Source organism: Theobroma umbraticum, unplaced genomic scaffold (assembly GCF_002168275.2).
Source record: "Theobroma umbraticum cultivar Fairchild unplaced genomic scaffold, ASM216827v3 scaffold_130.0, whole genome shotgun sequence".
NCBI classification, from domain to species: domain Eukaryota; kingdom Viridiplantae; phylum Streptophyta; class Magnoliopsida; order Malvales; family Malvaceae; genus Theobroma; species Theobroma umbraticum.
In genome coordinates, this window is record NW_018397264.1 from 3,904,208 (window position 1) to 3,924,467 (window position 20,260).

Below are 20,260 nucleotides of genomic sequence, written 5' to 3' on the forward strand. Positions count from 1 at the left end.
GGAAGTGACCAATTCATGATATCTATTAAAGGGTCGAAGAGGTCTAGAAATGTGCTTTCGAAGGAGAGAAGGTTTGTGGGGTTTGGTGGAGGGTAGCATATAGCTTAGATCAAGTCTATTTTTAGCCGAGATGACCTTGTGCCATAGACTATCGAGTTCATTTGTGTACCTCTATAGCCACTTGTTTAACAGTGCTCGGTGTTTAAGCCCCAGGTCCATAATCCTTAGACCCCTTTGGCTTTTTAAATTGCAAATAGAAAGCCAATTAATGTAGTGCAATCTTTTCTTATCAAAATTTCGTAACCATAAAAAATCCGCATCAAGTTTTTGCTTGATCGAAGCAGGCATCTGGAAAAAAGAGAGGAAATATAAAGAAAGACTGGAGAGAACTGAATTGATAAATGTTAGTCGTCTTCCCATTGGGAGAAATTTACCCTTCCACCTTGCAAGCTTAAACTGAAATTTTTCAACAATTGGCTGTCAAGTGAGCAGAGAGCAACGGTTAACTCCCACTAGCATGCCCAAATAGCTAGTAGGGAAAGTTTTCACTTTGCAACTAATCATACTTGTTCGTGATTGAATAAAACTAGTGTAAGATGTCTTCAATTCTATAAAAGATCGTCGAATTCAATTAAAAATACTTAATCTTAACATGCAACAATTATTAAAAATATCTCTATTTTATACGTAATACGTAATTAGAGTTATTTGTTTAATTTTTATATAAAATTTTTTTATTTAAATTATTTTATATTTTTATCAAACATTCAACTTTTAGTATGAGTTTTATAAACATTATTTTCATTCCAAACACAAAGCACTACCTCTCCACTGATTATATCTATTTTGTATTCATCATTTTTATTGATTGTTCTAGACTAAAATTACCTCTCAAATACGGTAAAGTATTAAATACATAGAAATGACAGTCATCTGCCCTTCAGATTTTTCAACCCTTTTCCCTATTCAAACATGTACCAATCTTTAATGCCTAGCAAACGAACCATAAGACCTAGTCGTTCATTGAATATTCTTGTCAGCAATTCCGTGGAGATCAGAGTAGACTGACTTAAAATTTCAGATTGTGGAATAAGGTGATCCGACGATTAGTCTTTGATTAGTCTTCATTTACGTAAAATTAAGGTCATGATTTTCTGTCTATAAATAGTAAGCTTCAATTGACATTGCTCATCACACCTTGCCTTCTACTGCTCTATTTCCAAGCTAAGTCCATTAACTTCTTTGCCGATTTAATTAGGTTGCAAATGGCTTTAACTCAGCCCTCTCAAGTGAAGATGTTGGTGGTTTTCCTAGCCATCATAGTTCTCATGTCCTCTGCTGCTGCTGCTGTTATCCCCCAGAATTTGATCCTGAAACCTATTGAAAATCTCGGTAAGTTCTTTCTCTGTCATAGCACAGCTCCCAAAGTATAGAGTAATCGCAGTGTTTTAATTAATCACATTTGATTTTGATCACGATGTTGGTGCAGGACGGAAGCTTCTTTATGCTCCTAACCTTCCCCCTATCCAATCCTATCCTACAGTGCCAAATGGATCAGGAGGCTATGTATGCTGTCCGTAAAAAGCTATAACCCTGCGAAAGAGTTGAGAAGAAAAAGAATGACAAGAACGAGGACAAATAGACATTATTGTATTTGTTTTTAAGTGAATAAAATGAATGGCAGAGACCATATTAGTGTTTGTAACTCCATATTCATTCAGTTTAGAACTCCATATTGGTGTCAAAGTGTTAAACCAGATAGCTTCTTATCTTTTTCTTTTCTTTTCTTTTCTTTTTGTTTTTGACCATGTTGTATTGATTAAATGCATTCATTAGTAAAAATTAATATAGTATATACTTCAATGCTTAATTGATTTGTTGTGTTTGATAGTAATATGCTCTATGCAATTAAGATGACAAATGTTTATACTTGAATATTTAGTTCATTGATTAGCGTATAATCTTTTTGTCTAAAAAGTAAAGTTCAAATCCCCATTCCCTAATTATAGAAAAAAAATGACAAATGTTTGTTGGAAAAAGAAAATTTGGGAATTAATGCAAATTAGGAAATACCAATTAAAAATTTCCTCTTGTAAGTGAAAAAAAATCAAATCAAATTCAAATTATAGCAAAATCTCTATAAATTAATAATCTCGATTAAATAATTTTTGATCAATTTCGACTTGAGATCAACGTGGTAAATAGATAATTCTTTAAATTTATAAGATAATATATTTAAAAAATATATATATATCAGTCTTACTTGTTATATAAATTAAAAATCTCTTTATGTATCAAAATTATATATATACATTACTCAACTAGGAGAACTTTACAAAATATAACTCTAATATTATTTGTTTCTTCTTGAAATTGATATCTCATTAGACCTTAATTTTAATATTTTTTATTGTATTAAAAAGCTTTGGTATAATGTTCTCATATTATAAAAGAAAATTATGCAATATGATTATTACTTGATTCATTTGCAAGTTAAACTTTTTTTATACCCACTATTGCAAATGCTTTTGAGTGCAATTTGAATTTTTTAGGTTCTATTCACACATTATTTTACGTATTTTATCCATCATTATTGATTTCTTTATACCTTTAAAATAAGAAGTCGTTGTATTTAGTTTAATTATTTATTATATTGTATGTTCATTTTATAAATATTTTTACTTGATTTAATATTCATAAAATATATTAATTAAGTATATATCGAATGTAATTTTAATTTGTTACAAAAATAAATAAATTCATGACTTATATTTAATAAAATTAATTACATTCATAAGTTTATTTTAGTTAAACAAATATATAAAATAATGATAATTCGTAATTCAATGATTAAGTAATAATTGTATAATCATAATAATTTTTTAATAAGTTAATTTTTTATTAAATAATATATAAATTAATAAATTTTCATGATACAAGAGTATTAATTTATAGAGATTAGAATATATAATGTGATTTTGTCTCGTCAAGTAATTGGGTTAGTCTTTGAACCTGAAATATATAAAATTATCATTAATTGAGATGTTCGGAGTGTACCAACATAATATATACTTTCGGACATTTTATTATTATTTTAATTAAAAAATAGACCTTAACCTTAATCGTTACTTTCAGTTTTAACTCTGTGAAGATACGCGGTCGCGCACTAAAGATGATCAGGTAAACCGTCGCCGTTTCAAAGTTTCATTACAAAGCTTCCCATTTTATCTAACACATAACGCACGTGGCAGCTAAGGAAAGCTTACAGAACCAAAGTGCCATGCCTGAACACTTTTAACTGTGTTTTCAATTCAATCTCAAACTTCAACTCTTCTTCTCTTCATATTCTTAAAACCACAAAAAAAAAAAAAAAGAGGCCCGTACAGGCAAGTTTGCCTCATTCTGTTTCTGGAATTGAAACAGAGAAATGAAGTTGTAAGGAAAGGTTTTTTTTTTTGAATTTTTTAGCTATCGAAAATGCAGAAATTGATTCTTCATAGACCACCAGTAATTTCAGGAGGGAAGCTTCCCTTGTTGGTTCTTGCGGATTCATTGCCATCTGCTGGTAGCATTTCAAGAAGACCCAAATCTCCTTCATGTAAGTTCTCCTCTCTTATCTTCTTTGTTTTTATTCTCTCCTCTCTCTCTCTCTCTCTCTCTCTCTCTCTCTCTCTCTCTCTCTCTCTCTCTCTTTTAATGGGGTTCATGGAAGGACTTAATTTCTTTCAGTAAGAACATTGCGTGGGTTGTGACCTGTTTTTTTGGGGATAGAGATGAATCGAGGTCATGGGCAAAGGCGTCATATAAAGGAAACGAGTTTCAAACAATGTTAATTTTCTAGTATTTTATGAATTGATGTAAAGGAATTCGGCATTACTTTTACTTAGTAGTTACAGTGGATTGCATTGCATGTACTAATCAGGAGTCTGAAGACTGTTCACCGTATAGGCTGTAGCTTGGTTAAATTGAATTCATCATGCCCTTGTTTGAGGATGATATAAACTGAGTTTAAATTTTGAGGATAACAGCTTTTAGGGCTCTTAACAATTGCATGTGTTTTAGACGTTTGCTCATAAAGTCAAATAAACTGAATAGCCAGAAGCAGTTGGAGTTCACAGGGCTTCCACTGTATCCTTATTCTTCTTAATATTACTTTAGCTGAACCTTATCCTGTTTATTCGGGTTGCTTTGTATGGTTTGAATTGCTGTTCAGTATCATCACACAGCTTACAAATGTTTCTTTGCCACTTTTTATGACGTGTTGAATGGCTGTACTCATAGTAAACTGTTCGAATTTATGGTCGTACACATTATTGATTTTATTCCTTTTTTTGTTAGACACAGCATCATAATTAACTTGTCACATAACTTTTTTATAGTACGATGTAGACAAATATCAAGGTTGAGTTCAACGTGCAGCACAATCAGAGCACAAGCATCCAATGTAGGAATTGGATCTGGGGGCTATGAGGGCAGGGAGGAAAAAGAAGACCATAAAAGTTTTGTGAAGGGTCTATCCAGTGACGGTTCATCAGAAGCGTAAGTGATGTCAAATTAACAAAACCTGCTAGTGTTTATAATTAGCGTTCAGTTATTTGAACAATTTTAACTGTTAAAGGTAATATTGTTATGTAGAGTTTTTTGTCTTCATATACACTCATTGAGTCATCATGTGGTTAAAACAAGAACTAGCTAAAACTTGATGATTGCATATAATAAAAGGATTTGGTAGTCTTCTCTTAAAGATCAATTGTATAACAGCTTGCTTCCCAGTCAGGAGACTACTTGAGCCAAAGAAAAAGCAAAAGGGAAACTACTAATCCTTCTAGTATTGTATTTCTTATCTACTTAATTGAAATAGTAGTTAAATTGATCAAATTTTTTATAGGTTTCTAGTACAGTGGATGTTCTTCCTTCCATGGATGTAAATAGATGCATGTCATTGAAGAAAATATAAATTAGATAAGCTCAGGCTTCTACTTTTCACCCTTCTGCTAGAATTACTTTGTTTTGAAGAGAACATAGTTTATAGTGGATTGAAGTTTATTCAGATGAAGTCAACATCTAGTTTGATGGTCTTTTGTATCATCTAATTCTATGCTTTTCGATTTTGATATGAAATGCCACTGTGTTTTGGTCTTTGTTGATGTATGTATTTTTTATTTTTTTGCAGTGTGAAGCCTCCCAGTCAAATTCCTTACCCTCTCTCCATTGCTATTGTGCTATTGGGATGTGCTTTAGTGTTTTCACTGATTGCCTTTGCAAAAGGTGGACCTTCATCACTCTTAACAGCAATCGCAAAGTCAGGCTTGACTGCTGCTTTCACATTAATATTTGTTTCTGAAATTGGAGATAAGGTAACTAATTTATCATAAAAAACTTTATGGATTCTTGATCTTTTCTCTCCGTAATTTAAGCTATTAAACTGTAGTTCAAATTGTGATTTGCTGAGTGCACATGTTTCTTCAACTACCTCTTTTAACAAATTGTTACTTTTTTTTTTTTGAGGAATTGATAAGCTCTTCTTTTGGTAAGCTTCAACCAATAACATCTGTCTCACTTGGAATTAGTTTGGTTCTAATATAAGGCTTGGATAACCCGACTAAGAGGAAAGGGGTAAGCTGTCAATATCTAGATAGAGCATTTACCGACAGAAAGATTTATAATTTCTGGCAGTCCGTGCATATATCCTGCACTTTGGCACCCACATTAAATTATATCCATCAAATTCCTTATTAGCTAGCTCACCAGTTAATTATCCAAAATATTTTGTCATTTAAAGCATTAATTAATCACAACTCACTAGTGCTATGTTTAGGGCCCATTTTTTTGAAACTGGGAAAAAAATAAGCTCCTATCATTAATCCTTTTAAACTAAACATCTGACCCAAATTGAGTACAATGATGACCTTAACCAATGATGGATTGATTAGGAAAGTTCATGTTGCAGAAGCCAAGAAGTTCGAATAAGGCTTATAATTATTTTAAGAATCAATATTAGTTGTCCAGTCTATCTCTTTTTTTTTCATGGCCTATTGCTCCATTTAATTGCCATGTTTGATTGAGTGGATCTGACTCTTCTTGACTGACACTATTGAATATAGGAAATTTTCATTTATTTCTTAAGCTCATGATATATTGTGCAAACCTTACGAGAGATTAAGTTATATTTTTCATCTCTTGACCAGACATTTTTTATTGCTGCACTCTTGGCCATGCAATACAAGAAAGGACTGGTATGTTCTCCCCTAATTACTCCTCTGTGCGTGTCACTTGCATTAGGTTCCTACTCAGTTCTAGATTTTGTTGTTTTGGATTAATTTTTTTAATGAATATAAATTTGGTATTTAATTTTTGACTTACTCTTTTGGATATAAAAAAAAATAGTCATTTGTGCCACGCAAAAACTGGAAGGTGATCTTCCAGTTCTGTAATATTTTGTTATATTTATTGTCACATTTAATCATTTTGATACATATAGAAAGAATCTATTGGTGATATGAGAAATTACAGCACAGTCACCATCATATTAAAATGCTATAGCTTCTTGCCTACCTCGGCAATGTGGATTGCAATGGTAAAACACTCCTAATCAGTGTTGTGATGAATGTTCATCCTTTAAACAACTTAATTAATTAATCTTCATATTATCATGCTTCAACTTCTAACTTATTTTAATGGGGTTGCTTCCATGAAACACATTTGTGATGAGAATCTTCACAGACCCATTAATGTACCATAATACTGTATTATCCTTGAAAAAAGTTTTTTCCTTTGTTATTTTGAGTATATATTGCAGATTTTATTGCATTTTGTGTGGTTCTTTGATGATAAATGTTTATTAAATCATTGGGAAGGTTCTGTTGGGGTCAATGGGTGCTCTTTCTCTTATGACAATCTTGTCAGTGATAATTGGACGTGTCTTCCAATCAGTTCCTGCTCAATTCCAGACAAGTAAGTTCTTACTCCTGGCATCTACCATCTGTTATCATTCTTTGATGATTTAAACATTGCAATAATACAAGCACCCTGGCTACTACATAGTAACACTAACACTGCAATCATATGCTGATTTCCTGTGTAATCTTTGGACAGATATAAACATGCCATTGAATTTGATTTAATTCAACCGACAGCTTCAACATGTGCATGTAGCTATATACATTTCCCCTTTTGCTATGCTAAATACTCCACGCAGCCTTAACCATTATTAGTTCCCCTGGTCTGAGATATTCATGATATATAATCCCTTAAGCTAAGTATATTGACGAGTTCATTAACTCTGGAATCTTATATTTTTCAAAATGAATTGCAGACTATCAGTTATTATTTATTTTTTATATTTTAAAGTTTCTGATGACTCCATTATTCTTTGATTTATTCTGCAGCCTTGCCAATTGGAGAATATGCAGCAATAGCTCTTCTTGTGTTCTTTGGCCTGAAATCTATAAAAGATGCATGGGACCTTCCACCAACTGTAGCAAAGAAAGGTGGTGAGAGAGGCTCTGAACTAGATGAATTTGTCGAAGCCGAGGAACTTGTGCAAGAAAAGGTAATCATCTTTCTTCTGTGAAAGGAAATGAGTGTGCTGTTTCACATGCCTACTGTTATTAAAAGAAAAGCAAAATTAATAGAGAATTCTATTTTTTAATGTATTCAGGTCTCAAAACCGCTCTCTAATCCACTTGAAGTTGTCTGGAAGTCATTCGGCCTTGTATTCTTTGCTGTAAGCATCTCTGAAATTCTTTTTAAAAATGACATTTTATCTCCCAAAGAAAAGTCTTCTCTTTTGGTTATTTTGGATAACTCTCCATGAATTTGCACATTGCTCATCGATGTCAACTGAAACAAGAAAAATAAAAAGAAAAAAAACATGGCTTTGTCTGTCAGCAGACTAGATATACTGCCGGAGCACTTTGTATTTGTTTAATGATGTGGAACTAAAACTGTAGAATAAATATATATGGAGAATTTAGCTTTGTATGCCTCCATGTGCCATCAGCAATTATTTTTTGAAGTTATATTTGCATATGTTGTTTATTTCTTCCAATAAGTGTTATTCAAACATAAAATATTCCAATTGCTCCCAGGAATGGGGAGACCGTTCAATGCTTGCAACAATTGCACTCAGTGCTGCACAGGTGCAACTTTACTTATTTTAGTTCTCATGATTTCTTTTTATTTTTCTATCCTGTAATTCACAATTGTTCAATGCATGCCTCTACAGTCACCATGGGGTGTGGCAAGTGGAGCCATTGCTGGACACCTACTTGCAACATCAATTGCAATTGTGGGAGGAGCATTTCTTGCGAACTACATTTCTGAGAAGCTGGTAAGACCGGAAATTTTTCCTTTGCTAGTATGATATTCAAAGACTTGCCGTTTGACTTCCATGCAATTGTCTTATCTTCAATCAGGTTGGTTATTTGGGTGGAGCACTTTTTCTAGTTTTTTCTGCGGCCACATTTTTTGGAGTTTTCTGATAAGAGTATACAGAGCCTAGAGAGAAAACAGAGGCTAGTTTCCGGTGCAATTGTTGTGATGCAATGCCATCTGTGGACAGAGAATTTGTCGTTAGAGAAAATGAGAGAAAAAATGCCCTAGATCTTCTTATGGGGCTCTTAAGAGAAGTGTTAGTTCTTAGAAGCCTCATTGGAAGATTGTCCATTAAATGTTATTCCTTACTGCATTCTGGAACAATTTGAACAAGGGGTTTATGTTAGAAATATTGGCTCACTTAGATGAATTTTGTGTACTTTAGCTTTTTGGGCCGTAATTGATATATTTTTAAGGATAGTTGATGTACTTTTCTCATTGATGTTTCTCTGCTTTGAAATGAAAGACTTGGAAAGTTTTGATGAATGTTTGGGAGTCCTGTAGTTGCTTGGTTCTGGGTGAGTGAGACTGGAAAATAGACAACTACAGAGTGGGTTCATATGCTTCTGTTCCTTTTCATCTTTTGTACAAAAGCAGAGGATATATGATTATTGGTGTTTCAATATGGCTCAAATTCGATCTATTTGGTCTGGCATTCACATGGCCTTTCTTCTAATGATTAGCAATCTCTTCCAGATTTAACAATATGTTTCCTCACCTTATTTCTTGCTTTCGTTTTGTTTATGTCATGTGCATCCTGCACGCTACTCAATTTAGTTAACAAGGAACACTAGTCTAAGAGGCAATTAAATGTTAATCATATGCTACATTGCCAGTGCTTTTATCAACTTTTTATCAAAAGCAAAGCAATGGACATGGCAAACAAGTAAAAACCAAGGTTCTACTTAGATTTTTTTTTTTAAAAAATTTTGGAATTTAGAAAATAAGTATTTTAAAAAAGGAGAGTGAGAAGGGGACAAAAGGCACTCGTCAAATCTTGTTAAGTGAACGGTCCAGAAATGGCCACGGTACCAAATCCTTGTTCCATTTCCGACGAGGAAGTTCACCAAAAACACCACAGTAAGCCAAGGGCTCTCAAAACAGAAACAAGAAAACAAGCTCGTGTCAATGAATCTGCTGGTTTGCCACTATTACATACCCAAAACAATGATAGCACCATCATCATCATCAACAGTGGCAGTCACTTCTCCTGGTGGCCTAATCTCCAGTAGGGTATATAGACCAAGAACCGCGCCAGCAAAGGTGATGTTACAGCAACAACAACAAAGACCAGCAGCAAGAATTCTACACATTGTTGGTTGGAGATCACCATTAGAATCAATTTGGGCAGTAAAAGCAGCAGCATCAGGGGGAGTCCCACTTCCACCATTGGACTTGACTGAGGAAAACATCGAACTTGTCTTAGCTGACGCTCGCGTGGAGGCAAGTATCTTTTGCCATCAATCTCTCTTGTATATAGTTTGTTCATCTCAATTACTAATCTTGGTAAATTTATCATACCTTTGCAATTTTTTATGTATGAAATCGGTGTCTGTTTTGGCAGCTTGCTCAGCTTTTCGACACTTCGGTTGGCATAACAGGTGACTCCTCTTAAGGTACATTATGACTTTTATTTTCTGCAGCTATAAACTCGTTTAATACATTTTTGAAAGTTTTAAACTGGAAATACGTTTAGGACAAGTTGAACTAGCTGAATTGGATGGACCCTTTGTGAAGATTAGTCTCAAAGGTCGATTTTGGCATAAACGTTCCACAGTTGTAGCCAGGGTTGGAAATTATTTGAAGCAGAGAATCCCTGTAAGTCAAAAATTTGTTAGCGTAAGCTTCAAAGCCTGTATGGTTCATGCCAATTTATGTTGAGAAAGTGTTTATCCTTCGCTCAGGAAATATTGGAGGTTGATATAGAAGATGAGAAACAATTGGATGACAGCCCTGAAAACTTTTGAGATGCTCAATGCCCAGGCTATTACAGAAGATGAGAAACAATTTGATAACAGCCCCTAAAGAGTTTTACGATGCTCAATGCCCTAGCAGTAGGGTGTTCAGTTTAAGTGTCGTGTTTTTACAGTTCAGTGGATGCAAATCTGGATTAAGGAGTGAAAGAATGGCTGCAATTCGTTCAGAAATTAGAAGGGTAGAGATTTTGATGAAACTTCTATCTTCCGTTTCATTTTAAAAGTTTTTCTTCCTCGCATTTTAGCTGCTCTAGCCTTTCTGAAGGTAAGAGAACATGCCTTGCCTTAAAATATTACTTGCAAAATTTCTAATCTGGCTGAATTTTCTAAGATTAATTAGTATTTTCCACAAGAAAACTTTCTGATGGAATACCAGTACTTTAGTTCATACATATTAACATAAACATCCAATACAAGTCACAAGGGAACCTTCTCTATGGTTCAGTCAGTAAAAAAAAAAGAGAAGGGCTTGAAAGCATTTAGTAATACTCGGAGAAGAGCACTATACATTGAAAGTTCTCAAAATTCCAAGAATGGGCATAGCCCACTGTGTCACACCATATAATAGGATGGAAATTACATTTCTTCTGCTACTAAACAAATGTCCGAGTACAATAACAAATGAATCGTTGCTACTCAAAAATTTATAGCAAAACTGGGTGCTTGATAAATATATGGTGCTCCTAAAAAAATGAGAGGGCCGCGGTTAACTCCGGAGGAAGTATTGGACTGAGGGAAAGAGAACTCTTATCACTAGTTGCTTCTTTCTTCTCCCATTTCATATTATCTCCTTTCATGGCAATTGACTCAGATCATTCTTCTTGACATTGCTGGGATTGAAGCCTACCGTCTGAAAGTGATTCAACAATACGTTTTTCAAGTCTTCTTGCCCCTGGACCAGGTCTCAAGATATGGGCATCCCCCCAAACTGAACATGTGCCATTGTCAGGCTCACCTAAGCACCATCCACCTGGTACAACTTTGCCAGGGCTACGTTTTAAAATTTCTTTGTCGATACGGTCAAGTACTGGATCATCAAACTGGAACTGTGTCACAAAGGCAGCTCCACTCTGAATCATTGCATCAAATTCTGCAGAATTCATTCGGGGAGGCTTCTTCGTAGAGGATTTGTTGAAGGCTATATACTGTAGGTTATGGTTTATCACAGTTCTCTTGAATTGATCAGAGTTACAAAGGGCAGTAGGGAAATAATTTGTGAATGAATATGGCGTGTTTGCAAAATACATCAGCAAAGTCCTTGGAAGATTGTCTGTACCCAGGATGCAGAACTCGATGAAACTACGAGTTAACATTGTAAAAGATGAACCTGCAAAAGACCAGATCTCTACTTTTACTTTCACAATTTTCTTTTGCATTGCTTCGCCATGCCGGCAGAAAAACTTCTCAGCCAACAAAATGGCTAATATTATTTTGTGTAACTAGAACAGTTATGTATAACCAACAAAGGAAGTGATCAAGTGAGAGCTTACTGGTTCTTTCAAAGGCCATAAAAAAGTAATAGATTGGGCATCTAAACTTGGTAGAGGATGGAATCAAAATAGCTCTTGTTGTCTACAATAATGATCCTTGTAGATATGTTCTACATGGGCATTTCGCCCCTACTAACATTTTCCCAAGGGAAGGGGGATCCTCAACCTACTTATTATACCTTTAATGACGTACAAATATGCGTGAAACCATATGTAATCTCCTACAACAGTCACATAACATTTTTCAATATACTGCAAATGGATAGTTTTATCAATTGAGTTACATGGCAAGATGGTAGCAAGGGTTTCTTTCAGAGCTGAAAAGATAGCTCACAGTGTACCTAAGGCTAATAAATGCAAGGAAAGTTTCTTTCTTCTTTTTTCCTTCGCTTTTTTCTTTTTAGCAAAGGAAATTGCAATGAGTTTGAAATTAACAAACTTGAAAATGTATGATGGAATTAGTAGGTGATAGCACATTGAGCCATTTACCGTGGGATCCATCCTCACAGTTTTGCTGACAAAACTGCCTTACTTTATGCACGTAGCTCAGGCCCTGCTACATAAATGTAAAGAGGCCTATGATTTAAGTGCAATTTAAATGCATAGAAGAATCTTTTCAATTTATAAACAAGAATGTTGCCAGCAATACACTTGAGCAGTCCATAATATATTCAATAGCTTCACCAAGCAAATAATGAAATTTAAAAAAAGGCAAGGAGGATGTCTCTAAGTTCATAATTATTCACATTCCCTTTTTTATTGCTTTGCCTTCTCTCCCCCTCACACTTTAGTTCTACAAAATTTCCTGTCCCTATAAAATAGGCTGTGGGACACAAGCGTTCTTCAGTGGACTAAACTTGCTTCCTGCTGTAGCTCTTCCTATCCCTTCCCTACTTTTCTCCAAACTGTATCCCTTTATGAACCTGGATTGAAATTGATGCATTCTGTATGGAGACTCTAGCTCCTGCAAGCATCCTCAACACCACGAGGAAACCACCCTTAACTTACCAGGTGGGATCCATAGTCTAACTTGATTTTCTGAATTCAAACCCTCTCTCTAGTTCACCAGATTGCTCTCCAGTCAAAAACTGAAGTCTCACATGCAACTAATATTTGATTTAGTTGATGTTCATTGCATCTCCTCCAAGACAGTAATTAGATCAATAATTATAAGACCAGGTGAGGAGTAAAAGTTGGTTTCAAGCTGAGAGGTCCTTGAGAATTACACTCCAGAAATGACCACCTTCTAGCAATTATAGTAGGTGATCTAAAGTTATGAACCAATATAGGATCATGCTGAGTGTATGAACCAATATAGTATCATAAGCTTAGTGCCTCTAAGTCCAAGAAATAGTAAGATGATTACTGCATTCACCATAACTACACAATTTTATGATCTCACACAAATGTATAAAACTATATATTCAAATCACATTCTTAATCATCTCTGTTTTTGCAGGTCCACTCTAAATCAAAGCTATCTTTGTTCATTATCCATTAACATCAGCTACTCCACTAATTACGAATGTACACAATACACGTGCATTTCACATTTGCTCCAATATTTAGCAAATCAGTTTTTCTTGGTCACCATTAAAAATGAAGGGCAGGAAGTGCCGAAAAACAAAACAAAACGAAGTCAGATGTAAACACATACCTGAAAACAACCTGAAAGCATTAGGCAATTCCCGCTTCTGAGAAGCATAAAATATCTCATGCTTTTCCAAAAGATAAAGCCCTGTATCAACAATTATCGGTCTCAATCTCTTGGACCTACAATAAGTAACACCCCAACACATAAGACTAATATTAATCAACATTCATCAACTTAACACCTCTTCTAACGAATATACTACTTCGTTTTTGTATCCGAATGTGCATTTTGCAAAAATAGCACAAGTTGAAATGGAGTTAACATACTCTTTCCAGCCAATATAACTGGTGTGATTCACAAAGTTAAGATCTTTTGGCAAGTATGACAAAATGTGAAGAAGATCTGCACATTCCACAAATACCCAGAAAAGAAAATCCATCAAAAAACAAAACCAAACACTTGATCCCAAAAAAAAATCCCAAAAGAAATTTTTTTGCTTACCATCTTGAGTAACAAGCGGGTAATCGCCGGTATTGAGAGAGATAAACCAATCCCAATTCGAGGCCAACCGTAGCAAAACGGAGGCACCATGAAGAGTAGAAGAGATTGTGGAGGACCCTCTTGGGTAGACATAATCAGCTTTCCCTATAACATCGACATTCTGGGCAGCTTTAAAAATGGGCACTGATTGGACTGTAACGGCCAATCGGTCACGTTCAGTCTGCGGGCAGACAGGTCAAGGTGAAGTAGTAATGGTTTCTCGGGTGATAGGAAGCGAAAAGGAGCCGGAGGATCCGAGCCGAGTCGCCGGCAGATCCGAATATGAGGTAAGCAACGGAGGGAGGGGCGGGTCCGGAGGGGATCTCGGTTGGGAGATGGGTCGGTCGGGGAAAAGGTCGGGTCGGGTCGGATTTTGGTAAACGATTGGGAGGGTGGATGATGAGGGGGAAGGGATGGAGATAATAAAGAGGAAAAAAGATGGCTAAATATAATGAAAGAGTGGATTTTCGTGTTTGGGGCGTGTAATGTTCGGGAGGCCGTTAGGGGCAAATGGTGGTGGCAGCGTCGGTTGTTGGTGGTGGTGCATTATGGTGGCGAAGGTTTTGGGCCTGGCTTTGGCAGTTGTGGTTGTGCCGGAGAAGTTGATTTGAGACAGTTGGCTCGGTATGCTTTTCACCTCTTAGTAACAAGGCCCTGTTTGGCAGGCCAATATGGTGGTTAGGTAAAGCAGTCCTAGTCGAATTTAAGTATTAAAATAAATATTCATATTATTTTAATCTGCATATAGTGTACATCATTAAAATTGTTAGAAATTATTTAATTATTCATCACATAGAGTTGGAATAGATCGTCACTAATTTAAATTAATTATACATGCGTAAATAGAAGGAAATTGTGAAGCAGTTTGTGAAAGTGAGGGAACTAACAAACAGGGAATATTGTTATTGATTGGTTTGACTGACCTTGTGTTCGGTTAATAAGTAAATAATAAATAAAAGGCTCCTTTAGTGAATGAATCTTGTTTACGTGTTGGTTTTGGCTTTCTCTGTTTCTCGTGCCTTGTCATCGTTGCTACCAAGCGCCCGATATGAGTTCTTTGAAGAAATGGAACATAATCTTTTATTCCTCTCACTCCCTATGAGAAAGAAATTCAAGGAATATATTCAGTGCAAAGGACTGTTAAGGTCTTTGCTTTAATAAATAAATCAATCTCAAATTAAATATGTCCACGTATGAAAATGATGCTAGTTTTACGTCAATTAGTCAATGTTCATATTTGTTACTGTAAAATGACATAAAACCTTATTGGCTCTTTTTTTAATTTTTTTTTTCACACAAATTCTTTTAGAAATTATTTTATCAACCTTATACAATGGTAACTTAGTATTTTTCTTTTTTAAAAAATTACTCAGTAGAATAGAGATTGAAATCACCTTTTTATATTTATTTTACAATAAATTAAAATAGAATAGTATAAGAACAAAAAAAAAATCAATCATAAATGTTATTCAGTGATCGAACGGTCACCGTTTTATATTTATTTTACAATAAATTAAAATAAAATAGTATAAGAACCAAAAAAAAGAAAATAATCAATCATAAATGTTATTCAGCAATCGAATGGTCACCGTTTTATATTTATTTTACAATAAATTAAAATAGAATAGTATAAGAATCAAAAAAAAGAAAATAATCAATCATAAATGTTATTCAGTGATCGAATGGTCACCGTTTTATATTTATTTTACAATAAATTAAAATAGAATAGTATAAGAACCAGAAAAAAAAAGAATAATCAAACATAAATGTTATTCAGTGATCGAACGGTTGAAAAAAAGTAGGAAAAAGAATCATTTGGAAGCAACTCTTTATCAGAGCCAGGTTTCGATCCTGGGACCTGTGGGTTATGGGCCCACCACGCTTCCGCTGCGCCACTCTGATTGTTGGTTTATCGGCTCCCACTATTTTTACTGGTCTTTGAGTCAGAGAGTTTGAACAAATCTAAAATATGCTCAAGAGTTGGAATGAGGGTCATTGCAACAAGAAAAAGGCCGGAAGAGCTCGAGAGAGAAGACAGAAATGGAAGCCGAAAAGCAAAGTGAGTGGGGTCCAATAGCATGGGCTCACCTCAGTTCAGTCCGCAACCAATCACCGTTAATCCAGTGCATCACCAACTTCGTCTCCATGGATCTGACAGCCAACACTCTCTTATCCGCGGGTGCATCACCCGCCATGCTCCACTCTTCTAACGAAACCCCAGACTTCACCCCTCAAGTCCACGCGCTTTACATCAACGTAGGAACACTCTCCGACAACTGGCTACCGGCCATGAAGCTTGCGGCTGAGATAGCTTCCAAGTTTAAAAAACCCTGGGTCCTAGACCCTGTCGCCGCTGGTGCTTCCTGTTTTCGGTTAAAGGCGTGTTTGGATCTTATCTCCCTTAAACCCACCGTTATCAGAGGCAACGCCTCCGAAATCATCGCCTTGGCCAATGCTTCCGTGGGGTTCACCAAAGGCGTGGATAGCTCTCACGACTCAACTGACGCCGTCGAAGCCGCGAAATCCTTGGCTAATTCCTGTGGTGCAGTCGTGGCGGTATCAGGGGCCGTCGATATCGTCACCGACGGGAATCGAGTCGTCGGAGCTCGAAACGGAGTGCCGATGATGCAGAAAATCACGGCCACGGGATGCGCTGTCACCGCGTTGATCGCCGCTTTCGTTGCGATTGATCCGTTGCAGGCTTTGGAAGCAACCGCTTCCGCGTTGGCCGTGTTCGGCGTGGCCGGTGAGATAGGGATGGAGATGGCGAGAGGTCCGGCCTCGTTGCGGATGCACTTGATTGATTCTCTCCACGGACTTGATCAAACGGCCGTGATTTCTCGGGTTAAAATCACCACCTCGTAAAAAAAAAAACACACATTTTTGCCCATATCTTCTCCTTTTCTTTTAGTGTTTACGTTCAAGAGTTAGCAAGAGCAAATTTCAGATATTATAATGTAATTACAAACTATGTTTTTGTTTATTTAAAATATTTAAAGTTAAATAATCCACGTTTAAAATGTGATATATGATTTTTCATTTTAATATATTAAGAATATTAATATTTAACAATTGGCCATCTGTATATATAGACGGAAGGAGAAATATTTTGAACATTGTAATTGTTACATTGAAAGATTGAAGCTGGGATGGCAGACCAGGTTCATGTTTTCACACCAACAAACACATAATTTTCAAGACAACAGGGCCAATTTTTAGTATTGGAGATGGACAGTGATCCTCAGCAATGTCTCAGCACCATCGGTGACATGTTGACCTGGTGGGATAAGTGGTCGAACCTCAGCAAGTCCGCAAGCATTCTTAAACTTGCCTGTTCCACCTGTCACCGATACATGCGACATGGTGCTTCCGATCTTGTACACCCCGTAGAAGTTGAGGTTGTCGTTGTATTCACCGCCTTCGATCATGGCTGTGAATGCCATCATTTGGGTTGTTCCATCCGCGGAGCTAGCAACGTAAACTCCTTGAGCCTTCCCTATTGCCTGTGACCCCAAATCAGGGCTGGCAGTGAGTATGTCATCGATGACGGTGATGGTTCCGAAGCCTAGTCCCAAGCCATCTGGTCCTAGAGGGATTTGGGGGTTACCGTTTTGGTTTTGATTGCCGGCGAATGCTGTACCAGCTAACCCAGTTCCTAGTGGCAGGCCGTTGATGCCATTAACAGTTGGAATAGCACCATTGGCATTGGGGATTGCAACTCCACCTTGTGGAGGCAGGAATCCAACCGGTTTAGCAAAAGGTACTTGGCCACTGTAGATGTTTCCTAGTAATCCAGTTATTGGCCTAGCCGTGGGACTACTTCCCCCAAGGATATCATGCATGTAGAACTCAAGAATGGGTTCTTCGGCTGTAGCTGCTGCCGGGTTAACTGCTGCGAAACATGTCCCGATGCACACTGTAGCAATTAGCAACGTGATGAAAAGCGGAGATTGTAGCTTGAACATTTTTTTAATGTTTGCCTGAGGGCCTTTGGTTCTCTAATGAATTGCTGGAGTGAGGCTTTTGAATTTGTACGCCAGACAGTATGATGGTTGCTCATTAAATAGAGAGGATAACAGCAGATTATGGAGTTGTTTGGAATGGTGAAGTGGTTGGCGTTACATTAGTCATCAGGAGCTAGTCGTTCTGCTTTTCTGTTCTTGGTGTATTAGTTAACATTTCCATGAATAAAAAAATGTTGGCAGTACCAAGCTTAGAATGGGATGCAACGATTCCTGATTGTTTATACTGATACTGAAAGTTGAATTTTAGAAGTTTAGAGGGGTGCATCTTTTATTAGTAGTATTTCTAGTTAAACATCAGTAAGTTAAAAACAAATTATAATCTTATGGCCTTTATTCATGGCCACTTCTTTATTTTTCTGGCACACAAGCTTCATGCTAGTTCAGTTCTTGTTAAATGCACGAAACTTGCCTTTGACTCAGCCATATCATTCTAACTATGATTTTGCATCTATTATGGTTATCAGAACAGATTATGACTCGACCTTTTTAACGGGTGCTAATTTTTCTTGTTCACAGAAAAATGCAGCATTATGCTTGGCATGGATTATTATCAATGTACTGTTTTTCAGTTGCAAGAAACTTTTTGGTGTTTTATCACCACTGCTCATTGGTAAAACTAATTGTGGTGGCTATCAGCAGCAACCTCTTCGAGTTTTTGACATCTGAACTTCAAATTTTGTTATTAGTGTCAATCATGTAGGTCGTTCAATATTCTCGAAGCTTTGCTACTAGGATAAGTTAGCTAATTTGTAATCATGTTTTGGCCTGAGGCACGTTGAGTCATGCCAACTTTCTGGTTGTTTCCTTGTGGCAATCCCGAGCCTTTACATTGAACAATGCAGGCATGAAGAACCATGATAACAGGTTGTCTGAAATCCAACCGCATATAATTTAATTATGGATTGCAGGTTTTTAGCCTGCATAATCTTTCATCTCATGGATTTGGTGGAAAAAGGTCCTACGGTACTGTGGAGTGGTTGGCTGTAGTTGATCAAGTGGAGAAGAGAATAACTTCACCAGAATTCTTAAGTTGGACCCTGTCTGACTTGGTTGTTGCAGGATATGCTTAGACTTAAGCTGGTCGAAAACTCCTATTTATCATAATTAGTGCACTAAGAAGTAAACTTTCAACCTTTGGCGGTTAATAAGAAGCCAACACGTTCTTGTCTGATGTTTGTAATTGCGAGTATAGAGGATGCTGCAGATTTTTGCATTTCTTTTAGTGGTCATCTGATTCCTCATATTCCATAGATGAAGCAGTGGGTAACGAACAGCAAAAATATTATATCCATTGTAGTTTTCCAGCAACATGTATTATATTTTGGGTGAAAAAGGTTGTAGATTTTGTGACTGGAAATATCTTGTTGGATAAAAGAAACTACAGACTATATATGCCAGCAAGCATTTGACAGAAAGAATATTAACTCATAGTCTGGAAACACTCTCTGTAGCTTATATGGACTAGAATTCTCAGCAATGACTCTGCACCATCAATGACATGCTGACCGGCAGCTATGAGTGCCCTTACTTCAGCGAAGCCACATGTGTTCTTGAACTTACCGGTTCCGCCAGTCGCTGACAAACACGACATGGTGCCACCGATCTGGTATATACCATAGAAGTTAAGACTATCCCCATGTTCCCCTCCTTCAATCAATGCTGTAAATGCCATCATTTGTGTTGTTCCGTCTGCTGAGCTTGCTACATATACTCCTTGAGCTTTGCCTACAGCCTGTGATCCCAACTCAGGACTGGAGGTCAATATATCATCAATAACAGTCATTGTTCCAAATCCTAGTCCCAAGCCATCTGGTCCTAACGGATGAAGATTTACGTTTTGATTATTTAGTTTTCCAGCAAAAGCTGTACAGGCCTGGCCAGTCCTTAATGGACTACCATTTTTGCCATTAACAGTTGGAAGGGCACCATTAGCGTCGGGGATAGTTACCCCGCCTGCTGGGGGAGGAATCCTAATTGCTTAGCAAAAGGTACTTGGCCACACTATATATGTTCCTTAGCAAGGCTGTAACAGGCCTTGCTGTTGGGCTGCTCCCGCCAAGAATGTCATGCATATATAACTCAAGAATCGATTCTTTCCCAGTTGCTGTTGCAGGGGGAAAACGAAGTCAATAATCCATTGAACATCTTTACAACCAAGGATGAAAATGTGGAATCAGTCTGCTGATAGACTGCAGGCTTGGATCCTAATGTAGAACTAGTAGATTGGGCGGAGTTGTTAAATTTTGAAATGCAGTGAAG

At 36.6% G+C, this 20,260-nt stretch overlaps 5 protein-coding genes, 1 non-coding gene and 1 pseudogene across 6 annotated transcripts; 3 read left to right on the forward strand and 4 right to left on the reverse strand.

Moving 5' to 3' along the window:
- Positions 1 to 3,269: 3,269 nt before the first annotated feature.
- On the forward strand, positions 3,270 to 8,862 carry LOC110422308 (protein PAM71-homolog, chloroplastic). Its single transcript, XM_021436171.1, has 10 exons — positions 3,270 to 3,598; positions 4,380 to 4,539; positions 5,174 to 5,357; positions 6,189 to 6,236; positions 6,858 to 6,954; positions 7,389 to 7,552; positions 7,661 to 7,726; positions 8,091 to 8,141; positions 8,228 to 8,332; positions 8,418 to 8,862. Exons 1-10 carry the CDS (start codon positions 3,478 to 3,480, stop codon positions 8,481 to 8,483), a joined length of 1,062 nt encoding a protein of 353 aa, XP_021291846.1. The 5' UTR covers positions 3,270 to 3,477; the 3' UTR covers positions 8,484 to 8,862.
- Positions 8,863 to 9,443: 581 nt separating this feature from the next.
- On the forward strand, positions 9,444 to 10,639 carry LOC110421237 (uncharacterized). The gene is made up of 4 exons (XM_021434772.2): positions 9,444 to 9,819; positions 9,941 to 9,977; positions 10,073 to 10,194; positions 10,281 to 10,639. The coding sequence occupies exons 1-4, from the start codon at positions 9,505 to 9,507 to the stop codon at positions 10,341 to 10,343; spliced, it is 537 nt and encodes a 178-aa protein (XP_021290447.1). The 5' UTR covers positions 9,444 to 9,504; the 3' UTR covers positions 10,344 to 10,639.
- An 80-nt stretch (positions 10,640 to 10,719) lies between these two features.
- LOC110421234 (Core-2/I-branching beta-1,6-N-acetylglucosaminyltransferase family protein) lies at positions 10,720 to 14,400 on the reverse strand (the record flags this gene model as incomplete). The annotated part of the gene is given in 7 exon segments (XM_021434768.2): positions 10,720 to 11,679; positions 13,500 to 13,615; positions 13,763 to 13,838; positions 13,938 to 14,162; positions 14,165 to 14,185; positions 14,188 to 14,304; positions 14,307 to 14,400. Coding segments are annotated over 7 exon segments (1,164 nt in total), but the record flags the coding sequence as incomplete, so codon positions are not given.
- Positions 14,401 to 15,669: 1,269 nt separating this feature from the next.
- LOC110421235 (hydroxyethylthiazole kinase family protein) lies at positions 15,670 to 17,070 on the forward strand. The gene has a single exon (XM_021434769.2). It carries the CDS (start codon positions 16,017 to 16,019, stop codon positions 16,839 to 16,841), a length of 825 nt encoding a protein of 274 aa, XP_021290444.1. The 5' UTR covers positions 15,670 to 16,016; the 3' UTR covers positions 16,842 to 17,070.
- Positions 15,807 to 15,878, reverse strand: TRNAM-CAU (transfer RNA methionine (anticodon CAU)). Its single transcript has one exon. It is a non-coding gene; the product is annotated as a tRNA-Met (tRNA).
- A 112-nt stretch (positions 17,071 to 17,182) lies between the features above and the next one.
- LOC110421236 (dirigent protein 18-like) lies at positions 17,183 to 18,317 on the reverse strand. Its single transcript, XM_021434771.2, has one exon. The coding sequence runs from the start codon at positions 17,939 to 17,941 to the stop codon at positions 17,192 to 17,194; it is 750 nt and encodes a 249-aa protein (XP_021290446.1). The 5' UTR covers positions 17,942 to 18,317; the 3' UTR covers positions 17,183 to 17,191.
- Positions 18,318 to 19,421: 1,104 nt separating this feature from the next.
- LOC110421446 (dirigent protein 18 pseudogene) lies at positions 19,422 to 20,118 on the reverse strand (annotated as a pseudogene).
- Between the last annotated feature and the right edge of the window lie 142 nt (positions 20,119 to 20,260).